This window comes from Acomys russatus, chromosome 30, assembly GCF_903995435.1.
Source record: "Acomys russatus chromosome 30, mAcoRus1.1, whole genome shotgun sequence".
Classification (NCBI taxonomy): domain Eukaryota; kingdom Metazoa; phylum Chordata; class Mammalia; order Rodentia; family Muridae; genus Acomys; species Acomys russatus.
Genome location: NC_067166.1, coordinates 38548111 through 38572768, shown reverse-complemented (window position 1 = coordinate 38572768; position 24658 = coordinate 38548111). Strand labels below are relative to the sequence as shown.

Sequence of the window (24658 nt, the reverse complement as noted above, 5' to 3'; positions counted from 1 at the left end):
TTTATCCCCTAAGATAATAAGACAGTTTAAAATTTTTCTAAGTCCAACTTGTAATTAATCTTCCAGCTAAAAGTCATCTGCAAAATCCATTTTTAACATAGAAAAATAACTCCTAAAAGTTAAAACATTAAAAATTAAACAGAACAGCATAGCTATGGTTTCATTTTTTTTAGACACATTTTGTTGTGTCTTTGTTGTGTGCTTAAGCACTTTCCTAACATAAATATATCATGAGATGATAATTTTATAATCTGGTAATCATTTTATAATTGATACATGAAACTCCATAAACTATTTTTCTTTTAACAACAATAGTTGGCTAACTTCTATTCTTTAAAAAAATTATACCAGGTAAAAAGAGCAAGGCCAAGTGAGAGGTTACAGTTTAAGATACGATAAGCTAACTTACTTCTTCTTTACCGAAGTTTCAGACCCAAAGTTTACGCCTGTCAGAGCAGCACAGGAAGTCACATCTGTGGAGAGGAATCGTCAGCATCACCTTGATTGAGGGCCGAGACCTCAAAGCAATGGATTCCAATGGGTTGAGTGACCCCTATGTGAAGTTTCGGCTCGGGCATCAGAAATACAAGAGCAAGGTAGGGCTCCAGCCATCTGTGCTCGGCTCTGTGGGGAAGGTTCTGAGCGCTTAGTAGCTGGCTTTGCGAGACGTGAACGTTGGATGCCTTTTGAGGTGAGAACTTTGGAATAGTGTGTCGGAAAGCAAAGCTGGCAGTCTGTGTACCAGGTGGACTTGAGTGATCCACTCTGCTGTTCTGCCTCAGTGTCTCCATCCATGACACAGGAGCCAGCTCTCAGAACAGTTGTGAGATTTAAGATGAAAAAGAAAAAAAAAAAAAAAAGCAACACCCCAGAAAGAACATAGTATACCCCTGCGTAGGAAGTGCTGAGGGCATTGACTCGTGCCAGTGCTGCTGCCAGCACTGATATGTGCGTTATTTTGCATGCAGTGAAAATCAGTCAAATTACTCTGAGTCGTTTTGTACAATCTGACTTTGACTAATAGAGACCAAAAGGAAAATTTTTCAAATTTGCTTTGCATTTTATTTAATCAAATAATAACTTTTAATTTTTGTATCATACTTGTATAAAATATAATTACCATTCGCTTTTTCTCTCCTCCCATGTCGACCAACTATTTTGTCCTTCCTAAACTGACTTTCTCCCACCATGTGTTCATGACTGCAATGTCATGTCATATCCAGAACTTTTAAACTATATTTAGGAGACAAAGGGTCAACACCCTGCAATTGCCATGAGCCATGCACAGTAGCAAAAGTGACTTAGACTCTCTCTGCATCAATCTCCCTACTGCAGAAATAGAAGTAAAAATAATGCCCATGTCATTGAAGAAAGAGATTCAGTGAATATACAGTAGACTTAAAAGGGGCTTAGGATACTGCTGTGATCCTCAGTATCTCATAAATGCTAAAAGCAGACGGAAGAAGATTAGTGACCGTAGTAATACTAATAGAGTAACAATTTTATTCTTAGTAGAAATATATTAAGTAATAGTAGTAGGGTATTATTTATAAAACCAATGATAATGTCAAAGACATACTCTCCATAGGTAAGTCATATTATGTCCAATTACAGCAGCTTTTAGTTTTTAAAGCTAGCATTCATCGACAGCTTGAGACGAGTGCCCCCATCCATCTTGAATTACAGAAAGATCACATTCCATTTTTGTAAAAATTGCTTGCCTATTTTTGTATGCAATTTTCCTGGATTCTGGGTCAACACCCTGTTGAGTTCCCTTCTAGCATAGAAAGTCCTCATCAGTACTTAAGGTAATTCAAAATATAACAAACGGATTCATTAACAGGCAGTGGGTATTGCTACCAGGCTGTTTGGTAGTCTTATAGAGGTCCACATGGAATATTCAGACCTAACTTTTAGTTGAGAAAGCTATATGGGAAAGACAATCCTAATATCAAACACTGAAAAGTTAATCTGTTTATGACCAAATTAAAAAAAAACGAATGAACTACATTCCAAAATGCCATAAGAGTTCATCGAAGTCAAAGAGGACATTTGAATTATCATAGCATCCGTCTAGTACCATCGATATTTTTCATCAGGTGCTTAAGAATGAATTTTAAAACAGCTACTTTTTCTAAAAATAGGTATCCATGACCACTTCTGTCTTTTCTCTATCAGCACCATTTGCACGTTTTATAGTTCTGCTCTTTACATATGAAATATGAACCCCACTATGGACATGTGTCTCTATTTGATCTTTCTGTCCGTGATGTATTACAGATTAACTTCAGATTATGAACTTTAAAGCTGTGATTCATTTGCATTTACCTTTGCAGATCACATACATCGCCGCTTTCAAGCTCTTCACAGCTAAGGATCTGTCTGTCACACATTAAAAAGAGAAAAGTCCACTGCACATGACCTGCCTTTAAAAAAGGAGAGAAAGAATGGCAAAAGAAACAAATATGAGTATGACCTAGCAAGAGGCTAAATGAAATTTTGTAGTACACTAATATTGGTAACTTGTTTGTTGATTTACTGGCTGTCTTCTCTGAATACTTGAAACCACAGATTTGTAGTCTGGATATCCTTTATGCAACACAAACAGCACACACATGTGCTGTTTCCCTGTATGTGAAACAGAACAGGACAGCAACACTAAATACTAAATCTACTTGTTTATTCCTTTTGCTCCCACATATTTCACTGTCTGTTTTTCATGCACTTTAAACACCAGTGTGCAGGAGAGTAAGAGGGAAAACAGGAACTCTGGGAATTTCATATTCCTGGACTACAAGTTAACTGACTGTGTGTTCTTCCTTCAGTCGGAAGCTGTGCCTGAGTAAATGAGTTATTTCATGGGCAGGCTGTCTTTTCTTTGTATTTTATACTTCATATATGTTGTATAAGACAGTCAAGGGCTTACATCTGATTTCTCTGGACACATCCATAAGACTCTACTCAGCAGCAAAGATGATAGAAATTTGCTGACTGGCATTATGCACATATACCCAGGAAGCTTTGGTGGAATGAACTGTTGCCTTTAACAAGATTTTCTACAGTGTCTCAAGTGATGACTAAATACTACTATTGATAACACAATAACTTTTTGGCTTTCCAGATTATGCCCAAAACTTTGAATCCTCAGTGGAGGGAGCAATTTGATTTCCATCTCTATGAAGAGAGAGGAGGGGTCATTGACATCACCGCCTGGGACAAAGATGCTGGGAAAAGGGATGATTTCATCGGGAGGTCTGTGTGAACTGGTGTTTTATTTACTTTAGAGATGGCAAGAATTTGTTGAAAGAATATTCTTTTTAAATGTGATTGCTGTCAACAATGTCTACGGTTTTGAAAGAAGGAAACTTCCCACACTGCCAGCCAGCACCACTTAAAACTAAAACACATAGATTCAAAGAATGACCAGTAGGTGGCAGCTTTGCCTAGTTGATGGACAGGCTATTCCGATTTGACATCCAGAAATTTTCTCCAGATGTCAGAGTTATTGAGCACAAAAGTTATGGGAGTTGGAGAAGAGGAATTTAATCTGATATGGGACGCCTAGGGGAACAAACAGCACATTCAGGGCTGGAAAGTGACCTGCAATAATGTTTGTTTTCACAACGCATATTGTGACCAGAAAAATGCATTATTTCCTACAACTCCCTACAAGAATCCTTGCAATCTCTTAGGAGTTCATAAATCTGTAAAGAGTTCCAGAATTCTGGAAAGAGAAGAACACAAGTGAGGCAGATCCACGTTAATCTGATAACGCAGCAAAGTGTACTCTGAGGCTCTTATGGCATTCTATACAAAGTTGAGGTCATTGGGGTCGACTGAGGCTCTTCTGCCATTCTCTGCAAAGTTGGGGTTATTGGGGTCGACTACTTGAATGATAGGAATTGTGTTCTGATTACAAAGCCTATTTTTACTTTTTTTTTGACAGTTACATATGTGCATTGTAGCAAAATGTGTGGAAACTTGCCAGCATTGAGGAAAAACATGGTGTGCAGAGGGGTTTCTTACTTCAAAGACTCTTTCTTTGCTGTTGTTCACAGGCATTCCGAGTCACCAAATTTACAATCGAAAGAGAATTTGTACTTTGCCAGAGTGACGGGAATTTTAGTCTAAAAGCAAAAACAGGAATCTAACCCAAGAGACGAGGCTCTTCATTTTGATTCAAGTAATTCAGGCACACCTATTTAAGCAATAGAGTTTCCCACATGCTTGTGAAATGGGAGGCAAAGCTAAGTCTCCAGTTAGCCATACATACCTTACTTGTAAATGAAATTGGGGGAACACCACTGTGGACCAGGAGTTGCTTTATTCTTCAGTCCTTTTGAAAGCAGGGGTCTTTGTTGCACTGTGCCCCTCAGAAAAATACCACTCTTAGAGTCTTTTGAAAGTTATTGGTGTCTCCCTCTAGCTTAAGTCATAGTGTGTATCTGCCAGTGTCAGAATCACTCCACTGTGGCCGTGTTCTTGATGGTATCTCCCTCTGTAGGCTGCGAGCTCCTTCAGGGAGATAGAATCTAGCTGCTCTGTGAACACTCATTTTTTTTTTCATAGATTACAGCAGCAGTCTCTGTCTTGCTAATAAGATAAAAGTGGAACCTGCTCACTCGTTACCTTACAGTCCAACTTTCTAGAATGAAGGGAACCGAGCTCTAGGACCCACTGGCTGCTGTAAACATGAAATTCTTCTTCACCCTTTTTTCTGCTTTTATTTCGTAACGACACACATCCTTTATACATTTCTCCCTCTGGGAAGAATTCTCCGCTTTAGACATTGCAAAATGTTGCTGCCACTGTGTGCAGCTCTTTGCCCTTCCTCAGTGGAAAACACGATTGGCAGAGAGGAAGGCATATCTGCCTCACCCCAACTTGCTCCTGGGCTTGGGCTATCCTGTGGTTTGTTTGCTGTTTATTTTCAATGTTGGGCCACATAGTTTTGAAAAATATGTTTTACAAACATAAACTCAATAGTAAGGCAGGTTTGATCGTGATAAAAGCAGTTAAAGGAAGGTGTTCAAGCGTGAGATTGTGAAGCATAAATAATTTAGCAGTGAAAATGGCCTCCCTCCATTCTCACTTGAGCTCATGAAGTCAGGCCCCATCAGGCCATCCATGACTCCCAAAGCACGTAATGTGCTGGCGGCCTAGCCTCACCCAGCAGCAGAGCAGGAACTGGCTTCTTTACCTTTAAAACATGGTCGATTTTTTTTTCCAATTTGGTTCCCAAGATACCATATTTCCTCCTACTCTGTGGTCTCATGTGCACATTTCCTGCTCTTCAGACTCACACGTTAGGCTGCAGTGGCTCCTTCGGTGAGCCTCTCACTTCCTGTGCTCTCTGCAGTACTCACAGATTGACGACTACCAGTATGCTGGTCAGTCCGATAACCCTTCTTCCGGCCCTAGCTTCTCATAGCCAACTTACTATGATTGCTATCTAAATAATTAGCATGTTTCTTCCATTTAGACACTCCAAAGGAAGCCTTCAGACTCCCCGCCCCCGACATCTGTTCTTCCTTCAAGGTTTTCCTTTGTTCTTTGCTAACTCTGAAAATGTCATAGTCACCTTGCTATTCTCTCTCTCTCTCTCTCTCTCTCTCTCTCTCTCTCTCTCTCTCTCTCTCTCTCTCTCTCTCTCTCTTCACATTCATCAAACACACCAGCAGTCTAGTCTTTCATCAAGGCTGCAGCCTAGATGACATGAAGATCATGCATAAGACTCACCTCTTAAAGAATCTATACATATTGCAGTAGCTGTGAGAGGACTCACCTCTTTCCACCCTTCTGCTCATCTAATCGTCTGGTCCCCAAACAGTAGCCAGCGTCCTTTTTAAAAAATTTAATACGGTTTTTATTTTTTCAAATGTACAATCTGTTCCTGCCTCTTCTTTGGAAGCTGGGGCATCTCCACCCTTAGCATTTCTAGTGTGAATCATTTAAACTCTATGGTTTGAAGTCTATTTGCTAAGTTCTTTTGCCTTGGCTAATGTTCTTAGGGCCGTGCCTGGGGTGATAGTCAGACCCTTCCTGGAAGTCTATCAAAGGTATCATAGTTCAATAAGACAGGACAGGGCTGTAGAACTGGCCCAAACTCTGTTTCTTGGCTTCTTACTTTTGCTTCTAGACTTCTTTTTTGTTTTTGTTTTGTTTTTCGAGACAAGGTCTCTCTGTGTTAGCCTTGGCTGTCCTGGACTCACTTTGTAGACCAGGCTGGCCTCGAACTCACAGTGATCCGCCTGCCTCTGCCTCCCGAGTGCTGGGATCACAGGCATGCGCCACCACACCTGGCTTTGCTTCTGGACTTCTTTATGGGTCTTTCTTACCTGACTTTCCCGAGTCTTCCCATTGTTGTTGTTGTTGTTAGCTGTTTAATCAAGGCTCAAAGTTCTAGAGACCACTGCAACTTCCCTAAGATATGTGTTAGAAAGAACATTGCAAACTCTCGATTTAGTATTTTTCTATGCATATTGTGTTACATGTGTTTATGTTCGTGCATGTGCCACAGCACACACGTGAAGCTCAGAGGACAACATGGTGGAACCTGTTCTCCCCTCCCATCTTTATATGCATTAAAGGCATTGAACTCAGGTCTCCAGGTACATGTCAAGCACCTTTACTTATTGAACCATCTCTCCAGGCCCAAGAGAAAAAAAGTAAAACATCAGTAAACTAATTTAACTCCTCTATTCCAAACACTTCATTTGTTCCCTGTGAATGGTCTGGGTGGAAGCAGTCCTTGCTATGGACTACAGTACTCTGTATGATGTGGCCATGCCTCTGTAGTGAAATGCAGCCATTCGTCCTCCTCTGCTCTCTGGTCATAATGGTCACTATACTGTTACCAAAACACACCAGACGTTTTCCCATCTGTGACACCCTTTCTTTAAGTCACCTGCCTGCCCTGCTTTTGCCCTTTCTGAAGTCTGATTAAACCCTATTTTCTTAGTATTCCCGTTCTCCTAATCTGCTGATATTTTTTAGACATAGGCAGCGTTTGGCATATGCTGTGTCTTCCTTCTTCTATTTGATCATCTATTTCACTGTTACAGAATGCAAATTCCACGACAGGAGGGATATTTGAATGTCTGTTTACTGTAGCATCCGCAGAAAGTATGTGGCACATATGCTCAGTAAATATTCTTTCATTTGAATACAAACACTTGTAGCTTGATTTAATACTGGAAATTATGATTAGTCATTCATTAAACAGTGATCCGATACCCACTGTTAATATATTGCCACTAGGACCGTGACTTGGCGGAAGGCGCAAAGTTCAAATAAAGTTGTGAAAAGATGTACAGCTATTATCCAAAGAGAAAATTTAATGAGTTAAAGATAAAAGTGTGAATAGTACTTATACTTAAAATGATCAACTAATATATTTAGAAGAAAAATTAGTCTATACATTTATCAAGATTCTTTCACTACAATATTTTAATTGACGTATAAGGTATCCTGTGGTTTTTCAGAGTCTATATAATGTCATGTTCAAGTTAAAGCAAATATATCAGGCACGTACTACAGTGGTGCAAACATTCACTATCCTTTCATGTAGCATTATAAATGTACGCACACACAGAGTGTTACCTAAAGCCACACAACTGTCCTGCACCATGCGAGGACTTCTAGCCTCCATCAGCTGCATCTTATACTAACCAGTCAGCTTTTCCCCATCCCTCCATCCCACTATTCCTCCAAGCCTCTTGAACTTCAGTGAGATCATACGACAATTATTTTCCTATGTGTGGTTCACTTTACTCGGTATAATGACCTCCTGTTTTATCTGCACAGCTATAAGTGATAGAGTTCGTGCTTCTTGATGTTTTGGAAAATTGTAGTATTAAAAACAGGATTTTATTATTTTATGAACAAATAATAGTCTACTGTAAATATGTATTGCATTTTCTTTGTCTATCAGTTAATGGATACTTGTGTCTACTTTATGGGTGCTCTATAAAACACTATATAAATAGGACAGTAAAGAATCTCAAGTATTTATGATTTTTCCTTCAATAGTTTTGTGGATTTAGGTCTTCTGATAAAGTCTTTACTCCGTTTTGAGTTGGTTTGTATACTGGGGAATGAGTATTGTCTAGTTTCTGCATGTAGATTTCCAGTTTTCCTAAGACAAGTGCTGAAGGAGTCTGCCTATGCTCTGCTCGGAATGTTCATGGTGTGTGCTGAACACCCCTTGGTTGTGGGTACCTTGCTTTACCTCTAGGCTCTCAACTCCAGCCATCTGTCTCAGTGTCTTCATTAAGCTCTGTGACTGATTTGGAAGCCAGGTAACAGAATGAGTTTGGCTGTTTTGTTTAAGAATGCTCTTTGTGGAATGTTGTCCATACCCTGATAGGAACTATATTGCATATGGAGATCATTTTGAGCAGCATGGACATTTTAACAATATAGATTATTCCAATCCATGAACATACCTTTCCATGCTTCCATTCTAAACTGGTTCAATTTGTTCTCAAGTATTTTACTTTATAGCTATTTTAAATTGATTTTTAAAATATTTTTTCACGTAATTTGCTATGGATCGGCAGTAATATTACCAATATTTATCTACTGATTTTGGATCCTGCAGTTTGGAAAAAAAATGTTTTCTTGCTGTAATGGGTTTTGGCGGGGCTTTGAGGCTTTGGGATATTGTTTTCTAGGATAAAACCATATCCTATGTAAATATTGGCAATTTGCCTCCATTTCTCCCTTTTGCCTAATTGTTTTGGGTTGGACATTTAGTAGTATAGTTGAATAAAAATTTGAAAGCAAGGCCTGGAGAGATGGTTCAGTGGTTAAGAGCACTGGCTGCACTTCCAGAGGTCCTGAATTCAATTCCCAGCAACCACATGGTGGCTCACAACCATCTATAATGAGATCTGGTGCCCTCTTCTGGCGTGCAGGTGTACATGCAGGCAGAGTACTATATATGTAAAAATAAATCTTTAAAAAAAAAATTGAAAGCATTTACAGATTCTACAGAGATCTCCTAACTCATGTCCATTCAACATGACATTAATCTAGAGGAGCCTTTCGCTAGCGTATAGGATATAACTGTGGCTTCTTCTATGCACATTGGGTTCACAATTTCCACCATCATGATACATGGGACTTTACACGTTGTTTTGTTTTAGTTTACATAAAAATATATTCAATAAGAACAGAGATTAGCAATGGCAATGATGACTATTTTAAACTTGTAAGCCATCATTACATGAAGCTGAACGTGAGGGCATAGAAGGAAAGTGTATATACCGTGATGGTTCTGCTGGTATGAAGAGCGAAGCCAAAGTTGGTTAGGAGACTGGTCAGCCACTATGCTTGTGGCTGATCCAGGGCACAAATCCAAGTCTCATGTCTCTGAAGTTCACCTTCAGTTTATCACAATCTGCAGTCAGCATGTTTTCTGGAAGCCTTTAACTCCTCAATAAAATAATAAGCAATCAGTAAACCAATTTAAATGATGTTCATCATACAGCAAGTTTGAGCAACAAATCTTACCTGTTGTTGAACTACTGATGTCAAGTGAAGGTGAAATAATGTTAATCTACATGTCATTGTTTAATTTTCTGATCACCTGCATTTTGGCAGGCAAGACAGACTTCCACCTTTCCGGTAATCAGCTAATAAATCCTCTTGGTTGTTACACTTTTATGCACAGCAATAATCTGAACAAATTGGTTGCTGACAGCTGAGGTAAATTGCCAAGAATGAGAGCTGTCACGGAGCAAGTTGCATCTATGAACATATAGAATAAGTAAATCCTATAATATGCAAGCTTATTCAGTTAGAGTTATCTGTAATCCAATATGGCAACACTTGGTGTGCAAAATGCCTATTTATCCTTAAAGTGGCATGGCTTTGGGGATATATGTATTTTAGGTGATGAAGTGTTAGTGATGTTATTCATTGTATGTTATCAGGACCTACGTGTTGGTACTGCCTAGTACAAGAAAGTATTGCCAATGTAAACTTGAGTAGAGATTTCAAGTTTAAGAAAACTTTTATCAGATATATAAGAAAACTTACTCTAAATTAGCAAATTGTAGGAAAGGACGTTTCCCAATTACATAGCATAAAGCAAGCCTAATATTTTGGAAAGGGTGAGAATGGAATGTGATGAGGTAAACACGTGTGTTCAGGTTCAGCGTGGAGCAGGAGGAAGGCACCCTTTGACCTCGAATCTCAACTAAAATGTAAGATTTGCATATTCAACACACAGTGGTTCTGATTTGGGGCATTTATTTTTGACAGGGAAACTACAATGACCCTTGCTTCCTACACAAATGAGGCAAGTAAAGTGACACAGCATTATCAACAGGAAGGCATAGAGATAGTGAGACAAAAAATTGTGAACTAGTGAATTATTTTATTATGTCATTATACTTTTATTGATTTCCTAAGTGAAGGTTTATATAATAAGGTATTTCCTTAGCATGATAGATAGCATTTAAACTAGTTTTAATTTTTAGCTCATGAATTATTATTTTCTTCTGAAATTTTTGAATTTCTTTTTTTTTTCATTTTTTAATTGAAAAATAAAATAATTCATATTACATCTCAACTGCTATTCCATACTGTGCATCTTCCCATTCCTCCCTCCCTCCCGCTTTTACCCCATTCCCCTTCCCTATGACTGTGACTGATGAGGACCTCCTCCCCTGGAATATGATGCTAGGGTATCAAGTTTCTTCTTGGTAGTCTGCTATCCTTCCTCCGAGTGCTATTGGGCCCCACCATCAAGGGGACATGGCCAAATATGGGGCACCAGAGTTAGTTTGAAAGTCAGTCCCCAGTCTCCACTTAACTGTGGAGAATATTCTGTCCCTTGGCTAGGTCTGGGTAGGGGTTTGATGATGACTGCACATATTGTCCTTGGGTGGTGCCATAAATCGAGCAGAACCTCTGAGCCCAGATCTGCCCATCATAGTGTTCTTCTTGTAGGTTTCTAGAACCCTCTGGATCCATCTATTTCCCTATCCCCTATATTTCTCTCACGTTAGGATGTCCTCAACACTATCCCACTTTCCTGGTAAGTGAAGATTTTCATGAGACATGCCTCTTGGCCTAGCGTCCAGATATAAGTGAGTATATACCATTTGAGTTTCTCTGCTTCAGGGTTAGCTCACTCATTATGATCATTTCTAGTTCAATCCATTTGTCCACAAATTTCAGAAATTCCTTGTTTCTAATAGCTGAGTAGTATTCCGTAGTGTAAATGTACCACAGTTTCTTTATCCATTCGTCTACTGAGGGACATTTAGGCTGTTTCCATGCTCTAGCTATTATGAATAAGGCTGCTATGAACCTGGTTGAACATATGTCCCTGTTGTGTGCTGGAGCTTCTTCTGGGTATTATCCAAGGAGTGGAATAGGTGGGTCTTGAGGAAGCCCTATTCCCAGTTTTCTCAGATAGTGCCAGATAGATTTCCAAAGTGGCTGCACTAGACTGCACTCCCACCAGCAAGGAAGGAGTGGTCCTCTTTCTCCACATCCTCGCCAGCATGTGGTATTGCTTGAATTTTTGATTTTGGCCATTCTGATGGTGTAAGATGGAATCTCAGAGTTGTTTTGATTCACATTTCTCTGATGACTAAAGACACTGAGCATTTCTTTAAGTGTGTCTCAGCCATTTGATATTCCTCTGTTGAGAATTCTCTGTTTAATTCTGAGCCCCATTTCTCAATTGGATTATTTGTTTTGGTGGTGTTTAATTTCTTAAGTTCTATATATATTTTGGATATTAAACCTTTGTCAGATGTAGGGTTGGTGAAGATCTTTTCCCAGTCTGTAGGCTGTCGCTTTGCTCTGTTGACAGTGTCTCCTGCCTTACAGAAGCTTCTCAGCCTCATGAGGTCCCATTTATTAATGGTTGACATTAAGGCCTGGGCCGTTGGTGTTCTGTTCAGGAAGTTGTCTCCTGTGCCAGTGTGTTCCAGGTTCTTCCCCACTTTTTTTTACTAACTGATTTAGTATCTCTGGTTTTATGTTGAGGTCTTTAATCCACTTGGACTTGAGTTTTGTACATGGTGACAAATATGGGTCCAATTGCATTTTTCTACATGTAGACATCCAGTGAGACAGGCACCATTTGTTGAAGATACTATCCTTTGAAATTTTTGAATTTCTGCTCATTTCAGTATTTCCTAAGTAATAAGCAAAGTTTCCAGTATCATTTCTGGCTACCACTACATGTAGATTCAGTAATTTCAAGTTTACACATCTGAACAATTGCACCTTTAGACAACAGAAATTCAGCCATGTTATTTCCCACTTAACGTTGGAGGTGGAGGTAACCTTCAGAGTTGTCATGAACTTGGAAACACATCAGTGCTTCCACGTTGAATTCCTTCCATTGCAACCATCCCAAAGAACTATGAGCCATACTGACTAATGATACAAGAATGTGTAGGATTTTACCTACTGCTGATTATAGTAATATAAAGTAGTTCTCATATATTAGGTTTTTTTAGAGCTTCATATAACTTACTGCTAATTTGGTTTTTAAAAAAGTATGCAAAGCTGTTGTTTTTTCAAATACCTACTCCCGAAAGGAAGTGATAAATGCTTGTCTTCCTCTTCAGAAGTTTCATTTTTATATATCCTGCTAATCATGATGGCATCCAAATATCTAGGCAGTACTTCTCAGGGTATAAACTACACTTTGAAATTTATTGTTAAAATTGATATAAATCTCTGCTGCAAATGTTCTGCCTGATAAGTTAGGTTGTTTTGGCTGAATTATTGATAGGGCTGACTATACCACACATGATTTATGACTCGTATTGTGTCTGACACAGACCATAAGTAGGAGTAGAAGTGTCATCACTCCAGATTTCCTCATACATGTTCTCTTGTGCATGGTCAATTAGCATTATCTTCAATCCACAGTTATTTTAACAGGGGTATTTTAAAGCCACTTGACTGTCTCGTGAGGATTGGCTTAGTTAATAACTATAGCATGTAGTTCTTGAATCTACTCACTGAGTCCTGCGTGAACTGGAGCTCAGTGTGCATAAGCATCACTATCAATTGCCTGCTGTTCTCTTTGTCTTCGCACATTGGGTGTGCAGGCCACCTGGGTCAGTATGCAGACTCACTATCACAGAAGTCTGGGCTCTTATGTTTTACTAAAAAAATGACTTCAAGAGCCCCAACACCTACTTCATGTACCCTTGAAGACTCATTCCAACACACTAAGGGTGCTGCTAGCCATGGGACTGTTTCATCTGGGAAGAAGTTGTCATCAATCCAAGGGCGACAGAACCAAGGCATGGAGAAGAAAATGTAACAGGAGCCCCATCTTCTCCTTTAATTCTCAGGGAAAATGTCGTTTAATTAAGATGAGTGATCAGTCTTTCATATGGCTAAACAATTCAAATGTATATATGCTATATAGTTGAGTTCTTATGTAGAAGTTAGGAAACATGATTCAAAGTCTTTGATCTCTGAACCCCAATTTTCACTTTTGGAATGCAGCAATGTGCCTCTGAAATCTCCTTTGGTGTTAATTCTGCTTTGACTATTATATTAATTGATTGACTGATTAATTGGTGAGTTGGGTTTGAGTACAGAGAGTTCGAAGTTCAAACTGAAGTGAAGGTGGTAGCGCAACTGGAAAGTACTTATAACTTTTCAAAGTATCTTTTATTTTTGGGCTCTTACAACTCTGGCTAAGAGAAGGCACTTCCCCTTGAATTTATATTTGATAAGTAGGGAAAGCTGAGCGTGGTGTGATGGTACTCACCTTCAACCCCAGCATTCACCCAGGAGGCAAAAGCAGATAGATCTCTGTGTATTTGAGCCTGCATGGTCTATATAGCAAGTTCCAACCTACTCAGAGCTACATATAGAGACCCTGTCTCAAAATAATAAAATAAAATAAATATAAAGGGTAAGTGGTTTGCTTAAAATCACAAAACAAATGAGTTCTTCAGTTCAGCATTCTGAGCCCTTGATCATGTACTCTGTAGTCAAATAACGTTATGCAACTCCAAGTTGGTGGTATTCTGTGTTCTAAAATTAAAGATAGGAAAACGTAGGTTTAAAATAGGCAACCCCTAAAAATCTAAGAGGGTCTGACATAGGGGCCCCAAGTAGTGAGTCAACGAACAGGGAATGAAATCAGTGGTAGGAGTAAGTGAAAAACAAAACAAAACAAAACAAAACAAAAAAACAAGGAGAGGAAGGAAGGAAGGAAGGAAGGAGGAAGGAAGGAAGGAAATCAGATCACTTTCTAGGTTAAAGTATAGAAGTTTCAGAATGATCCTAGTCTAGGCATTGTCACCAAAGGTGAATCTTTGGCCTCTCTGAAGCTACATTTCTTTACAGAAAGTTTAATGCTTACAAAGTACTAACTGGAGTCTAGGTGCCATAAAGGACAAGATATTATCCAAGACATCTGACAGGTTTTTTAAAAAGTCAGGGTTAGTAGAAGTTAGCCAAGTAAAAGATAGGTAGAGAATCATCTCAGCAAGGGAAGATGTCGCCTCCAAACAAGCAACTGGTGAAAACTACAGGCAGCCTGGACAGCACGGCATGGTGTGAGCAAGGCGCATGCAAGCTGACAGAAGCTTGGTGACGGGACTGTGGGTTTGCTGAGGATATTTCCTGGGGGAAGGGAAGTCAGAGGAGGGAGATAGTCATGATTTTATCATCCATGATTGGAGTGTGTGTGAACTGTATCCGCACATTTCTCCGAGACAACGATTTGGTGCTTTTGATTTACTGGGAGGTATATCCCCAGAAAGTAGGGTTAAAGATGAAGACTAGGAAGGAACCCTAGGAAACCGTACAAAGTTACGGCACTGAGCTCTTCACTATTTTCTGTGTGTCAGGGACAGAAAATACATAGACAGCAGGTCTATGTACATGGCCACCTGCAGTGAAACAGTGTCGGATGGATCACGTTTTGCAATAGCCTTCCAGAGGGAAGGAGGGGGTCAATAGCTGTCTTCGCACTTCCTGTTCCACAGATCAAAGTTCACTCCACAGGAGGCCGATCTCGTCATTGTTTCAGGGTTCTGAAAGCAACCCCCCTCCCCCCACTCCATTTGGGCAAGTGAAAAATTCCAACCTTTCTAGTCCGGTGGAAGGAAGAGGAGCTAGGGGATCAGAGAACAGAGGCACAGCACAGTAACGGGTCAGGGTCATGGTGCAGAGTGCAGCCCTTCAGGCACACAAACTCCAAGCAGCATCATGGGCAAAGCCCATGAAGCCCCTGAGATCAAGGCTCATGGACAATCTAGGGGATAACGTAAGACATTTTAAATAAGTTTTTGGTGGGTTTTTGTTTGTTTGTTTGTTTGTTTTTTGTTTGTTTGTTTTTGGTCAAAAGATGTACGCCACCTTCTGAAGAAGGGCGAATGTCTTACAACTCCAAGACACCTTTATTTATTTCAAATTCCAATAGAATGAATATGTTTTATCTAAATACTTTTTATCACACAGCTGTAATGTTGAGTTGCTTTTTCTCAGAAATAGTTAAATAAGTTTTTAAGGCACATGTGTAGATTCCCTGCTAGAAAACGCATGTAGAGTGCATCACTTCTGAGCCAAAGAGAAGAGACTACAGCCCCTCCTTAGCTCTCCCTCCATGCTGGCTTGGAGGCCCAGCCTGGTATTCCTTGCAATACAATATCTTATAAGAAGGGTTAAGGAATAGTATTTCATTATTTATAAGAGAAACCTGTTCTTTCAGGTTTTAGTTTGTACAATTGAGAAGAAAGAAAGGCACAAGTGTAAACATGGAAAGAGTTATCACAGACCCTCAGAATGGGGACCCTGAAAATTCAGGGTTCATATAGTTCAATTAGCTTATAACTGCTGATGAGGAAAGTCAAGTTCAAGAGGGAAAGTTGTCTTGGAAAAGGTCAAGCAACTAATTAGTGGGAAACAGAGCCCTGGAACTAAGGAATGTGACTCTGGGCTCTTCATCTCTGTCAAAGTATTTTTAGAGTTCATGAATTTACATTAGTGCTTTTTTAAAAAAAATATAAATTTGCATTCTCATTTTTGATAACCATTCCTTATGCCTGGGTCCACTGGCTAATCATTTACATCTACAGTTCATCTGTGATCGATCCTTTCTTTGTGAGGGATATACCCGTACAGGTGAGCCGAACACAGCCACTTCACCCACCTCAGTTAGTACTACATTCACAGGGCCGTTCTGTCTTTGTGCATACTTGTTCAAAAGCTGACAGGGAAGGAGTGGAAAACTCTTTTCCTACACCCTACCCTAGCAGTCATGTGGTTGGATACTTACCAATGAAGCTGTTGATGCAAACTTTATCTTTAAGTTAACAACACAGTTTGGCTAAATTGTAGCAAAATTGACGTTTAAAGCTGCATCACAGTCCTGGGCAAGATTTTAGCTAAATAAAAGCACTGAGTAACTACAGTGATCGTCTGGAAACCACGTAACACTTCTCTGTCCAGAACATTGTTGATCTCTCTATTAAAATTAGGACACTCAAAATGCTGAAACAGTATACATGGGTAACAACACTTCCTATGAGCATATTCAATATTGAAGTTTTAGTTGATGCAGAAAAAAAAAAAACTGTAATATTCCTACAAATTTATCCTGTTTAAATTTTACTCATGTCATAGCTTTTAAATTTTAATTTGTGAAATGTTCTTGTCTTGTAAGAATATATAACTTGTAAGAAAATAGCTTGCTTCCCCAATTTATATGTAGTTTAAAACATTAAAATAAAATTTAAAAAAAAAGAGTACAATTCTACATTTGGAAACTGAGGAGTTTTCCCGCACCAAAATGTCTGGCCATCTCTGAGAAACACTGCTAACTACACAGTTTCCTGCAAGAAGCAGATATTCTGTGACACTCTTGTAGAAGAGAAAGTGAGACCTTCCACTTTGGAGGCCCAGATGCTGGTTCTGCCTCTGAGCGTTGATTATATGCGTCTGTTTAAGTTGTGTAACCTCCATCCCCCTCAGTTTGTTATTGGCGAGTAAGAGATTGCTGGGCTCATAAATCCTTAATACCTATTGGAACGGGTACAGTAAGAGAAATAAGCCAGCTGCTTCCTAACAGGTGGATTTGGTGACATTCACTAATTCATGGAATATTTGTCCTGCATTCAAAATTATTGTATTTACAATCCAAGTTTTGTTTGGCGACACATACACACACACACACACACACACACACATACACACACACACACACACACACACACACACACAACAAAAACCCATAAATCTGGAAGTTGCCAGGTTTTAGTTTCTTGGGTAGATCCTTGGGAGCTTCCCGACTCGGAAGCATTGCCCGCAATGACTCTGAGAGGAAGGAGGCGTGATCATCTCCACCGCCTGTGCATGCTCCTGAGCCTGGAAGGGAACTGTGTGGAGGCTGGTGTGTTCCAGCGCTTTACTATGTGTGGCAATGCAGCATCATACACAAGACTGAGGGAAGGAAGGGCCTGGGAAGCACATGATTAAACTGATCTGAGGGTGAGGTGGGGGACAAAAAGAAACAACGTGAATGAAAGACCCTTTTTGGTCCTAACTGTACCCAGCCAACATTCTGTCTGGATCACAATCCCCATTCAGTTACCTAGTGTTCCACTCCCAACCAAGTCTGAGAGCTGTTCAAATTCATTCAGTACGGCACAGTGGACCAGGCATGGTATGGTGGGCCAGGCACGGTATGGTGGGCCAGGCATAGTATGGTGGGCCAGGCATGGTATGGTGGGCCAGGCACGGTACGATGGGCCAGGCACGGTATGGTGGGCCAGGCATAGTATGGTGGGCCAGGCATGGTATGGTGGGCCAGGCATGGTATGGTGGGCCAGGCACGGTATGGTGGGCCAGGCATGGTATGGTGGGCCAGGCACGGTACAATGGGCCAGGCACAGTATGGTGGGCCAGGCACCATGAACCAGGCATGGTGAGCCAGGCACAGTATGGTGAGCCAGGCTCAGTATGGTGGGCCAGGCACGGTATGGTTGGCCAGGCATGGTATGGTGTGCCAAACATGGTATGGTGGGCCAGACACGGTACGGTGGGCCAGGCACTGTATAGTGGGCCAGGCATGGTATGGTAGGACAGGCTCAGTACGGTGGGCCAGACATGGTATGGTGGGCCAGGCACGGTACGGTGGGCTAGGCATGGTACGGTAGGCCAGGCTCGGTACGGTGGGCCAGGCATGGTATGGTGGGCCAGGCATGGTATGGTGGGCTAGGCACAATATGGTGGGCCAGGCACAGTGGACCAGGCACGGTGGACCAGGCATGGTATGGTAGGCCAGGCACCATGGACTAGGCACGGTGAGCCGGGCACAGTACGGTGGGCCAGGCACGGTATAGTGGGCCAGGCACGGTGTGATGGGTCAGGCATGGTGTGATGGGCCAGGCACAGTATGGTGGGCCAGGCACAGTATGGTAGGCCAGGCACAGTGGACCAGGCATGGTATGGTCGGCCAAGCATGGTATGGTGGGTCAGGCATGGTACGGTGGGCCAGGCACGGTATGGTGGGCCAGGCATGGTATGGTGGGCCAGGCACCATGGACCAGGCACGGTGGGCTGGGCACAGTACGGTGAGCCAGGCTCGGTATGGTGGGCCAGGCATGGTACGGTGGGCCAGGCTCAGTACGGTGGGCCAGGCATGGTATGGTGGGCCAGGCACGGTGCCCAGTGCTGGAGAGAGCTCTAAAATCATTTTCACACTTCTCCTCTCCTTAGAGATTGCTTTCAAGTGATGGTTTTCCATTGACGTGTTTTAGCTTTCAAATTACTTTGACTGTTATTGGGAACTTCATTCTAATCACAAGTAGAATGTTAGGTAAGACATTTGATATGTTTTGAGCTTTTTTTTTTTTTTAACCATTGAGGAGAATTAGTGATACTACTTTGAATTGAATTTTATATTAAAGGAATCAATGAGGTTTCTAGTACCTATTCTAGCATTTAGAAGGTATATTCCAGAATTGTTACAAACTAATTTCTAGCCTTCTTAATAATAGCATTTAGCAATACCTTCTATCTAATCATAGTCATTGTTAATGGGGTACGCAAAAATAAAAGTAAATATCAGACTTTTATTCATGTTTTAAAATCTTTTAAGAGAGACATTTGAATTCAGGTGCAATCATTTAGCACATTAAATACAATTAATATTATTATACTATTATTTAAAAGCACTTTTAAAACAAAACAATAAATGGTAGAGTAAGGAATGAGAAGGAATAAGAAGTTTATCTTTTCCTGAAAGGTGCTCCTATCATTTATGATCTATTGAGAATATTTACTTTGTAATTGGCTACTTTCATTGCATTTTTGGTGCACGTCACAGTACATGAATGGATGCTAAAGGACAGTTTGTGGGAACTGGTTCTCTCTTTCCACCATGTAGTTCCAGAGTGGGGACTCAGAAGTCCAAGCTTAGCAGTCAGCACCTTTGCCCACTGAGCAATCTTACCAGCTTCCTGTGTGAAATGGCTTTTCTGTATCCCTGCCACCCTCATTTTCTCATTTTCTCAGCCTGATAGTCACTATTTATCTGCCTCTTCAAAATCAATTGACTTTTTTTTATGAAAAGAAAGCAAGGTGTTTGGGCTCCAAGTGTGGCACATGTGCATGTCTGCAATGCTGGGCTCTAAGTGTGGCACATGCACATGTCTGTCTTGCTGGGCTCTCAGTGTGGCACATGCACATATCTGTCTTGCTGCCTCTAAGTGTGGCACATGCACATGTCTGTCTTGTTGGGCTCTCAGTGTGGCACATGCACATGTCTGTCTTGCTGGGCTCTCAGTGCGGCACATGCACATGTCTGCCTTGCTGGGCTCTAAGTGTGGCACATGCACATGTCTGTCTTGCTGGGCTCTCGGTGTGGCACATGTGCATGTCTTGCTACATTATTCAACTCAGGGCGGACACATTTAGATCTATAGAGCTTACTGTGAGTATGATTTTCATTGTAAAACTTCAATGTCCTGTTTGCTACTCAATGACATTTATGAATTGGGAGGAGGGATCACCCATAATGGCAACATCAGGCTCTGGTAGTTTGCTTCAGCTTGCATTGGTCTGAGTAATTCTACCAATTCATGAATACAGTATCAGAGGATAAAAATTCATCTGCACCTAAATTTGCATCTTATAGGAAATAAGCAATTAAAAGCTCTATGACACCCAGGGCCTGAGTTTTGTGAAGAAAGTCAGTTGACTTTCTTCCATTGGCTCAGATGGTATTTCTAGTGTTTTGTTTTTCTCGGGGCTTCAACAAACCCATGTCTGTTTGATGTGGTGAAAACTCCACTTGCTAATTCAAAACATTTGTTTCTAGGTGCCAGGTTGACCTGTCGTCCCTCAGTAGGGAGCAAACGCACAAGCTGGAGTTACAGCTGGAGGAGGGTGAGGGCCACCTGGTTCTGCTTGTCACTCTGACAGCCTCGGCCACAGTCAGCATCTCTGACCTTTCCATCAACTCCCTGGAGGACCAGAAGGAACGGGAAGAGATATTAAAGCGATATGTACGTATGCAATGGTCTTCCGTCCAGATCCATGTGTGACTAGGTGAAGTTGTAAACAGTGTCCCCAGAGTGGCAGGTGGTTGTTGGAGGAGGTGCTGGGAGGGGGGGGGACAGAGAACAGGCCCATGCAGATGCCATACAGCAGCTAAGGTTAGCATTGCCCATTGATGTTCATAGTTTGGTCATCACCAGAATCTGTTTTAGAACACATTCCGGGCCTGGGTTCTATTGGTGATTTTTATCTATCGTATTTTAAAAAAATCTTTCTGTAAAGGAAACTCAAATTTATACATCCCTTTCATAGTCATTCTCAGCTCTGTGTAATTGCAGGTCATACTTGTCTTTCCAAATCTGAACTGCATACTGAGAAGCTGGGAACTGGAGAGTACCCACAGAGTGACACTCTCTTTCAAGTGCCCAGAAAAAAAACTTTATCCCTTCGGCCTAAAAATGTCACTGTGAAATGCAACGGAACAGTCACCTCCTCCTTTCTGATTGAATGAGGGGTGTGAGAGTGGAATAGAGTGCCAATAAATAATTACCCTTCCCAAATTTTATCTCCTTCAAAAAGTCAATCAAATCTTCCTATTACCCAGCAAATTTCAGGGTGCATTTTCCACCATGTAGTTGTCTTGAATCAACAGAGAGGGGAGCTCTTGCTCCACCGTTGTCTCTCCATGGAGGCTTGGAAAAGTAAATGCCTGGGTACCCATGAAGCTAAGGGAAAGCTTTTCCACTTAAAATCACAAAGCTTGTATTGTACAGTGCTGCCAGGTGTTTAGACGGCTCCTCTAGACACTCGGCCATGAAACCAAGCTCTGACCAACAAAGAATGGCTTTAAAAAAAAAAATATTCCTATTTGCTGACTGACATCCTTTCAATAACTGAATTTAATAAAGATGTACCTTATCAGGCTGTGCAGATAACATGAAGTGCTAGTACTAATGCTCTACAATGCTCTTCAAACAGATTAGCAGGATGTGCGCCTCAGCAAATTTATTCTGCCTATCTCCACTACATCAGCTGTCTGCTAATGCCTGTGCAATTCATCCACCAACAGCATTATCATAAACAGTTTAATAGAGGTGACTTAGCAAGGCTAAATAGTGTACATTTTAAAACCACCTAAGAGTCCAAGTTAGTGTGTAGTATCTTCTACTACGTGATTGCAATTATGAAGATTATTTCACATTTTTGGTACTCCACTAAAAATATATTCCTCAGTAACTGGAAATGAGCCTTCTGAATTGAGACTACCATAAAGGAATTAATTGGTGTATTAACATGAAAATTCATCTGGGCATTAGCATGCTGTAGTTACTGGATCAATATTTTGATGTTATCCCATGTATGAAGACGATACTGCTGTCTACATAATTAGAAGTAATATACCTATTATTGATTGTTGGTGTTGAATATATTTCCTTTAATCGGCTGTCTTCACTCAGAATGCGAATACGTTGTTTTCCATCTTCTCCAAAGTGCTGTTTATTTCAATGAAATGTAAAATGTTTGGCATCTCAGCTAATTCTTAGGTCACATTCTGCCCAATGTGTTGAAAGGTAAATCATGTTTGAATATGCCTTTTTGTAACCCTGAATTTCAGGCACAGGTCTCCCTCTCCCTCTAGAGAGAGCCTTGCTAAGATGCAGCAATGCAGAAAGCACATGCGCCACATTCACGTTAACTCCGAGCACTTCAAGGACAAAGAGCGGTGTCTTGGCAGCTTTAAAGTGTTTTATACCTTATATATTATGAAATGAATGAACTTGTATGATGTCTAAAATACCCCTTGCTTTGATGAAACGTGTAGAGGAGCTCACTTGTTCCATGGATTATTTTTCTGTTTTTCCTTAAAAATGCACTGTGTGTGTGTGTGTGTGTGTGTGTGTGTGTGTGTGTGTGTGTGTGTGTTTAAAGTTGAGGTTAAACTTAAGAATTTGACTTGGTTTAGATTTGGTTCTTGTCAGGGAAAGGAAAGTAATGAATTGCCCCACTCTGATATTAAACAGCTCTAGAGAATCTTGTCATTGCTCAGCAGGGAAACCCCACAAATTAAACAGACATTCCTGTGTGAGCTACTACTATTTTGATCGCCACATTCTGAAAAGGTGGCTAATTCCATTTTCTTGTTCTTTTCGCCTTTGGAGGGAGGGGAAGAGGGAGGGTCAGAAGGGGTGGGGAGCCATGGGTAGTAGTCCAAGAGCTGCTGTTTGACCTTTTCAGAACGGGTTTGCTGAACCCTTGCTCCTCCTTGTCACAGTTTAAAAACCAGAGGAGCCTGGTTTAGAGAAGAAGTTGTTAGCATTCCATTTTTATTATGACATTTCACAGTCATCTGATTTAATGTCCCTTGACCGGATTGTCCACCGTGAGACGATGGGCTTGAAATGTTATTTAGAGCATTGATAAAAGGTGAGCAGCTCTAAGATGACAGCAAGTCATAAGGCTGGTGGTGTGACATTAATTTTCTCCATAACAGAGATGGAATAAGACGTCATGGTGACAAGCTGTCAATCAGCTCTGGCCCCTCAGAGCATCTCTGTGCCGTAGGATGGGGTATTGCCTTTCTCGTAATAGAGCTGAACCGCGATGCTCCCTCTGACAGCTGCTGCAGCCATAGAGAAAATATATTATACAGCCTTTCATTAAAAAAATAAAGAGGAGTCCTCTCCAGAGCATTTCAATCTTTCCCATCTATTGAGGGCTGAAAGGATTCACAGCAAATCATGGATTCCTCTGCTATGGAAATTTCTAGCTTCAAAAGCTATACAGGTTTTGAGGCCTCCTAAAATAACCATAAATAACAATGTAGGAACACTCCTTGATAAAGCTTTTCAAAAAATTAATTTTAAACTGGTATTTACTTGCTTCTTCTTCTTCTTCTTCTTTTTTTTTAAGTTCTTATTATAATCTTTACAACACTGTCCTGAACAGTAGAAATTTGCAGTAAATTGTTGGGTGTCAGGTGACTTGCTGACTGTACTCACCCTTCCTCTATATGTGAAGCCTGGTCTCAGACTGAGGCCCCAGACAGTGTGGCTGTGGCTGTTCCATCACATTCCCAGAGCAAATGACTCTGACTGGTGGTATTTGTTTTAGTCACGATGAAACTTGGTTTGAATTGCTCCAGGAAGATTTAGAGTACTGAAATCCTCTGAGGAGGCCATCCCCCATCACTAGGGAAGATTCCTACCTGGTTTAATGTACTGAGTGAACACTGAGATAAGACCGTGCCCCAGCCGTGTCAGTGCTGTAGGTCACACAGCACTACCTGGAAACCTCAGAGCCATAGCATTGCTGCCTGAAGTCCCCATTGATAAACCTTTGATTCGTAGAGATTTAAAGAGCGAGACAGTGCATTTTTTTATTTTTACCACATCCAGCCAAATGAGCCTTTTAAATAATCTGTTGGTGATGAACAGTTGTTTACAATTAGAGATGAAGAGGTAATCTTTGTGCCGAGCACTGTTTTTAGAATGTCATGCTATGAGCTCACATGTTTATCTATACTTCTTCCTCTCTCTGTACCAAGGTCATAGCGTCAGCATAAATATTGACTACCCATCGGGTACTGATAAAGTTCATATTATAGAAGCTTTGGTTTGCATGTACCCTCACACTATTAATACACTAATGGGATTGCTTTTATTCTAGCAACATTTTGATAGATAAATATTTATGCAGAAGCATATTAAACTATGCTGGCATGAAACAATTTAAAGATGGTGAGAAAACAAGGGTCTTTGATTCACTCAATAGAGGCACTGCCTTACTATAAGAAAAACAATATAAAATATAAACATGCATATCGATGTCCTGAAGTTTTGTTTTATGTTTCTGCTTAGTTGTGTTAGCTTTCCTTCTTTGATTTCTTCAGGTACTATGTTTATTGAGACATCACAATTTTTGAAGTGAAATAGCTTTGGTCATATGATTCTTCTATCAAAAACTCCAGTTCTATATATTATAGCAAATACAAATATAAGAAAAATTCCTCACTATCTTTGAATTTATTTTATGTTTTAAATCTGGTTTATTTTTTAAAGTCTCCCTTAAAATTTTTATAACTTATCTGAGTCTTTGAATTGACTATTAGCAAAGTCTTTACATGATAGTTTACCCCTCATCTAAGCACTAAGAA

General features: G+C 40.6%; 1 protein-coding gene across 3 annotated transcripts in view; it reads left to right on the top strand.

Moving 5' to 3' along the window:
• Mctp1 (multiple C2 and transmembrane domain containing 1) overlaps nt 1-24658 on the top strand; it is a 587757-nt gene that overhangs the window by 382002 nt on the left and 181097 nt on the right. For all 3 annotated transcript variants that reach the window (XM_051172525.1, XM_051172527.1, XM_051172526.1), the window contains 3 exons: nt 426-596; nt 3122-3252; nt 20327-20513. In XM_051172525.1, the coding sequence (XP_051028482.1) occupies nt 426-596; nt 3122-3252; nt 20327-20513 (489 nt within the window). The remainder of the gene's footprint in view (nt 1-425; nt 597-3121; nt 3253-20326; nt 20514-24658) is intronic.